General features: G+C 36.3%; 1 protein-coding gene across 1 annotated transcript; it reads right to left on the minus strand.

Moving 5' to 3' along the window:
- Positions 1-1839: 1839 nt before the first annotated feature.
- On the minus strand, positions 1840-4062 carry CGA (glycoprotein hormones, alpha polypeptide). Its single transcript, XM_025925508.2, has 3 exons — positions 3935-4062; positions 2582-2766; positions 1840-2178 (listed from the first exon to the last, which is right to left on the minus strand). Exons 1-3 carry the CDS (start codon positions 4032-4034, stop codon positions 2101-2103), a joined length of 363 nt encoding a protein of 120 aa, XP_025781293.1. The 5' UTR covers positions 4035-4062; the 3' UTR covers positions 1840-2100.
- Positions 4063-7116: the final 3054 nt, after the last annotated feature.

Here is a 7116-nt window from a genome sequence, read left to right on the forward strand (position 1 = left end):
ATGACCTTGAGGATGTCTCCTTCCCCTCTGTCAATTAGATGATCCCAGATGGACAAGGACACTCTGATCAAGGCTTTCCTCTCCTGCTGAATCCTCCCTTGAGCTCTCAAGACCTGACACATAGTAGATTCTCAATGAATATCTATTAAATGTCTTGATGAACTAATGATCAGCACCACTGTTCTCTCAATCAAGCTGCATTATATTTTCTCAATCTTATCTTTCAAAGAATCCTGTTATCTCTAAATCCCCATGATGTAGCAACATGCCAGCACTTACTAGACACTAAAAAAAAAAAAAAAGTGTAACAAATGAATGAAAAAATGAAGTAATGTCTTCATCTGTTTTTCTTTAAAAGTATATGCACTCATTCTCGTTTTTCATCCTGACACCTGGTGCATTTACCAACCTGTTAGGAACTAGCTTTGCACTTAGAAATGGAATCTTGACAAATTGGTGATAACTGAAAAATTTTTTGAAAACCTTATCTGTGACCAGTGTGATTTTTTTTTTAAATTTCAGCCTCCTTTAGAAGTAGATTTTTTTTGAGTGGCTTTGATCTCTTCCATAGCTAACATAATTTAATGTATAAAATTATAATCCTCAGAGTAAGGAGTATCTGTTTTTAAAATATAAATTCTCAATAAATGTGGCACTGCTCTTATGCATTTGGATAGAACTACACAAAATTCTACTAAAGTAAAAAGCTTGGCACCCCACCTGGCCCGCAGTGAGTGTTCAGTGAGTATTTCGCTCATCATTTATTCATTCCCACCTAGGCTTGAATGTAGAGTATAAGAGCCAATGCCTCTGCAATATCAGAGCAACGCCCAATTTTAGTTGAGGACAACAATGCCCTTTCCTTAGCCACTATTCGATTATAACCTAGTTGCCAGAGACTAATAAAATGCACTTCTATCTGGCTAGATATAAGCCAAGTGGATAGAAATTTCAGGGTGGGAAGGATTTTTTTTTGTCTTGCTCAAAACTTAGAGCAGTGTTCTCTAATTTTTTTTTATTTTGCACACTTCTACCAGTAAAAAGTACCTGACCACATATCCTCAATGTATGCATAATTATTTATTTATAAATTTTATACGTTTATTGTCATACTCACGTATATGTACTTTTACAAAAACTCATCAGAGGGGAATATAATAACGTATAGCAGTAGAAGTTCTTGTTTTCTTTCCTCACTCAAACAAATTGCTTTATAACTAGACCACTGGCTAGGGTGCCGGGGTGGCTCATTAGGTTAAGCAAACTGCCTCCTGATCTAGACTCAGGTCATGGTCTCACGTTCATGGATTCAACCCCTCTTGGGATTCTCTCTCTCCCTCTCTCTCAAAATAAATAAACTTCAGAAAAAATAATAACCAGACCACTGGCTGAAGGATGTACAGCTTGTTCTAGAAGCCTTGGTAGGGGCAAGGTCTTCCAGGGTAAGTTCACTGAGTGCATGGGACCCCCACTCACCCATTGACCCACTCCCTTCAATTAGTCCTATCAGAAGTAACTGACTTTAAACTCTTAAGGGATGCTTGGGTGGCTCAGTCAGTTAAGTGTCAGACTTTAGCTCAGGTCATGATCTCATGGTTCATGAGTTCAAGTCCCGCATTAGGCTCTATGCTGACAACTCAGAGCCTGAGCCTGCTGCTTTATGAGTTTGAGTCCCACGTTGGGCTCTGTGCTGACAGCTCAGAGCCTGGAGGCTGCTTTGGATTCTGTTTCTCTCCTCTGTCTCTGCTCCTCCTTCGCTCTCTCTCTCTCTGCCTCTCTCTCTCTCTCTTAAAAATAAACTCTTGAGAAAAAAATTAGAATCCAGACATAGAATGATGATTTGAAAGGCTTTATTTCCAGAGGAACCAGCTTTTTATGGTCACACTAAATGCTGTATTACACTCCAAATGAGAGGAACTACACTTCTGATTATACTGTAGGATAAAGAGACAGGCAACAAAGCCGCAGCGCATCCTTGAAGCATGCCAAAGTCGTTTAGTGAGGAAAAGAGGGCTTTATCTCACAAGGCCATAAACGCTGAAAAAATTAATTTTTCATTCCAGGAAATCAGCCGTCATCAACACGCACTTTGCAAAATATTTAAGATTTGTGATAATAACAAGTACTGCAGTGGCACTCTGTGTGATTCTCCACTTTGGCATTTCCCATTACCGTGGCCTAAAGAGAAAGGGGGGAAAAAGTGGATGGATGGATGGATGGACAAAATTGAAAAATGTTAAATACAATTGTCTGTAGTCATCTGTACTAAATAGATGCTTGCTACATTTGTACATTCTCCATTTCAGCTAATATTTCACTCTAAAACATTGGGTTTGCACTATGTATGCTATACTCTCTTCCAGCCTACCCATTATCACCTCCACAGCTATTCCTTTCATTCTGAATAAATCCAGCCTGTCCCCACAAGGTTATTCTTTTGATTAAAGGGGAGAAGTCCTTGTACAAATGCCCAGCAAAGATGGGTCATTAGACACCTCTGACATTAAACCCCATGGATGTGTTCTGAGGACATTTCTCTGGATGGACTGTTAGAAAGCTGCTGGGGCCCTTTAATTCTCACCTTGGTAAAGGCTTTGGCCACACAGCATGTGGCTTCTGAGGTGATGTTCTTTGGGACCAACATTGTCTTCTTGGACCTTGCTGGAGTGGGGTATGCTCTGGAGAAGCAGCAGCCCATGCATTGATAAATTGGGGCACCCAACTTGGAGAAGTATTTGTTTTCCTTTAGCTTGCATTCTGGGCACCCTATCACCAAAAAAAAGGCAAAGAGTAGAATAATCCAAGGATGATTCAAAAAGAAACTGAGGAACGCCTGGCTGCATGTGACTCTTGATCTCGGGATCATAAGTCCAAGCTCCACACTGGGCATAGAGTTTACTTAAAAAAATTTTTTTAATAAAATTAAAAAAAAATAAACTGAATTTTTCCTTATTATGAGACAGTAAATATTCTTTTTCTATTGTAAATAAAAGGAAAATAATAAACACTGTTAATCTTCATGCATATAATCTATTTGTATTGATTATAGTTATTTTCATGGGAAACAATTTTTGCAGATATGTGTAGGAGATCTCAAGAGTAGTAGTTTCTCGTATAAATATTTAAAAAAGAGTAGTGGTTCCTCTTTCTTCAACCATGGATTCTCTATCCCAATGCTAATGGCATGCCTATAGGGAGCACAAAACATGACAGATGAAAACACCATGTTCATCTGAAAGGAGAGTTTTGCCCAGAGGCGAAATATTTTCCCCTTTAGAATCTGCTATTGTTTTTCCCCATGGAAACTCCAAATATTGACAGAGAAAAATATGTCAGAATTAAGAAAGCTTGTTGAGTGTAGAGAGCTGATATTGGATGGAGTACCCGCACTTGAGAACTGAGATTAAAATATTACCACTTGTCTAAGAAAAACCATAACCAAGAGTAGGTCACAGTTTCTTAGCAGATGGACTTATATCAGCTTCTATATGAGATTTTTCAAACAATACAGCAAAATAAATGTACTGCACAAAATGGTTTTGTTTTTCTCACTTGTTAACTGATGTGAAAATTCATCAACAAAAGTAATGTTGAAATCTCAAATCTGAGAGAACTGTAAAAAAAAAAAACACTGAGCTAACTGAATAAGGAGCATTTTCTGCTTGTAAAACTCAGATAAAAAATAATATGGAATCTGTTTCAGAAGACAATGTATATGCTGCTATTTAAATGGATATGTTAGATAAACTTCACTATAGATTTTCTGAAACTAATTTAACTTCACGTTTACAATCTAAAGGTGCCTAGGTATGTATCCAGCAGCAAAGATTTATCACATTTAAAAAGGAAGTAGAAATGTAATTAATGGAGTTATTGACATATATCTAGAAATGTGTGTTTTCCCTAATTGCTGAAAATCTGTTTGGTCACATACCCTGCATTGTAAACTCTCCATCAGGAAAAGAATGGAGAATATGCAGAAACACAGAGAGTATGGCCAGAATGACAGCTGCATATTTTCTGTAGTAATCCATGGCTCTCCTGCAAAACAGAAGAGGAAGAAAAAAGTTACTCTAAAATTGGCTTACCAGTCATTACAACAACTAGTAGTTTCAGCATTACTACTAATAATAGTCATCGGTGTCTTGACCCCTCTTCTTACAGCTTCCAAGACACTCTGGAGCCAGGTAAAGAAGAAAAAAAAGTTCCTAAGGAAGAAACTAAGGCATCTAATCTTTCCATTTCTCATATAAACAAATAGAATTGGACTTGATGCTAATAAAAAAAATTCTCTTTTTAAATATATCATTCTGTCAAGCCTCAGTGTCATTATTTGTAAGACATGAAACTTAAACTAGATAATATCTAAGAATACAGACAGAGAAATAATAGATGATAGATAGATAAGCTCATATAAAATAAATAAGCTTATATACAATGTATAAATTGTACAAGCAGATGAGTTCATCCTTCCCATTCCTATATTGTCAGGTGGAAGAATAGAAGGAAGGGACAATGTCTGCCCTTCTTTTTATTCACTGGTGGTAAATGAGCTCTAAGTTTCATTATCAGTGTGCAACAGAAAATGCTAGCCTAGCAATGTGGCAAGAGTAGACAGCAGAGAATATTTATCAAAGTTTTCCTAACTGCACTTCTTGACTTATTTATACCTGTAGATACAGCTTTACCTGAGCATTTTTAGTGCTTAAGATCAGGCTAGCCAAAGTCATCTGAGTGACTGACCATATCCAGCATTGACAGCACTGCCCCTGAGAATGGGAAGACAAGGAATTGGACTGTGTCCCCACATGTCCTAGAAAATTTTCATGTAAGATAAAATGGGCAAGCTTTTATTCCTATTTTTTAAGTGAGAGTGTTATGATTGCCTATGTTCAAACCATGAGAGATAAGGGGCGCCTGGGTGGCGCAGTCAGTTAAGCGTCCGACTTCAGCCAGGTCACGATCTCGCGGTCCGTGAGTTCGAGCCCCGCGTCAGGCTCTGGGCTGATGGCTCAGAGCCTGGAGCCTGTTTCCGATTCTGTGTCTCCCTCTCTCTCTGCCCTCCCCCGTTCATGCTCTGTCTCTCTCTGTCCCAAAAATAAATAAACGTTGAAAAAAAAATTAAAAAAAAAAAAAAAACCATGAGAAATAAGATGAACAGAGCATCAATTACCAATAAAAAGACAATTCAGAATATTTAAAGGAGAATTAAAACCAACTTTACACAATCTATTTTAGAAAATAGAGGAGGAAGGAATAGTTCCAACTCATTTTGTGAGACCAGGATTACCCTGACACAAAAATCAGACAAATTCAGAAAGAAAGAAAGAAAGAAAGAAAGAAAGAAAGAAAGAAAGAAAGAAAGAAAGACTAGTATCCATCATGAAATTAGATGCGAAATCCTAAACAAAATAATAGCAAATTGAACCCAGCAATGTATAAAAAGATTTATACATGACCAACATGGAATAATTCACATATGCAAGGCTGGTTCAGTATTTGAAAATCATTTAATATAATCTACCATATCAACGGGATAAAGAAGAAAAAAGTCATATGATTTATCAGTTGACACAGAAAAGCATTTGACAGTATCCAATACGCTTTCATAATAAAAAGTATCAGCAAACAAATGTTTTTCTCAACTTGATAAAGAGCATTTATAAAAAACCTGGAGGTAATATCATACTTAATGGTGAAAACTGAATGTTTCCCCCCCAAGATCAGCAATGTGGCAAGGATGTCCACTTTCACCTCTGTTATTCAATACAGTACTGAAAGTTCTAGCCAGTGCGATATGGCAAGAAAAAGAAATTAAAGGCACACAAATTGAAAGGGAAGAAATACATCCTTATATGTAGATGACATGATCATCTATGTTTAAAAAAAAAAGGAACTTACAGAAAAGTTCCTGGAACTAAGCAATGAGTTCAACAAGATTGCATGACATAAGATCAATACACAAAATGAATTGCATTTCTTCATACTAAAAACAATAATGTAGAAACAAATTTAAAACACAATACCATTTGCAATTGCTCCAAAGAAAAGAAAATTACCTAACTATGAATCTACAAAAATATATACAGGACTTGTATGCTGAAAGTTACAAAATACTGATGAAAGAAATCAAAGACCTAAATAAATGGAGAGACATATCATGTTAATGAATTGGAAGACTCAACATGATAAAGATGTCAATTATTTCCAAACTGATCTTTTTGTTAAATGAAATGTCTATCAAAATCCCAGTACAGGTTTCATAGACATAGACAAGATTATTATTATTATTATTGAAAGGCAAAAGATCTACAATAGCTAAAACGATTTTAGAAAGCAAGTGGGAGGAATCACTGTTCCCAATGTTAAGACTTAGTATATAGCTAATCAAAACTGTGTGATATTGGCAGAAAGATAGATACATAGACCAATAGAACAAAATAGAGAACCCAGAAATAGACCTACACAAATATAGCCAGCTGCCTTTTGGCAAAGATGCCAAAGCAATTTAACAAAGACATTCAACCTTTTCAACAATGGCTGCCTGTACAATTGGACATCCATAGACAAAAAAAAAAAAAAAAAAAGAAAGAAAGAAAAAAGAATAATGTAAACTTCATACCCTGTATGAAAACTACTGAAAATGAGTCAAAGACAAATGTAAAATGTGAAACCATAAACATTTTTTGGAAAAAAAATAGAAAAAAAAATTGGGGGGACCAAGGGCTAGGTTAAGAGTTTTAAGAGTTAACAATGAAAACATGACCCATAAAAGAAAAATTGATAAATTGGACCTCATCCAAATTATAGGTTAATCCTTTGTTAAGAAGATAAAAATACAGGGGCACCTGAGTGGCTCAATCAGTTATGCATCATTATACACTCTTGATTTCAGCTCAGGTCATGATCTCGTGGTTCTTGGGACTGAGCCCCACATTGGGCAGTGAGGAGCCTTCTTGGGATTCTCTCTCTTTTTCTCTCTCTGCCCCTATCCCCCTTGCTCATTCTCGCCCTCTCTCAAAATAAATAAATAAATAAACTTAAAAAAAAAGAAGATAGAAACACAAGATACAGGCTTGAAAAAAATATTCACAAGCCACATATCAACAAAGGGCT

This window comes from Puma concolor, chromosome B2, assembly GCF_028749965.1.
Source record: "Puma concolor isolate L17-30 chromosome B2, mPumCon1.1.hap2, whole genome shotgun sequence".
Classification (NCBI taxonomy): domain Eukaryota; kingdom Metazoa; phylum Chordata; class Mammalia; order Carnivora; family Felidae; genus Puma; species Puma concolor.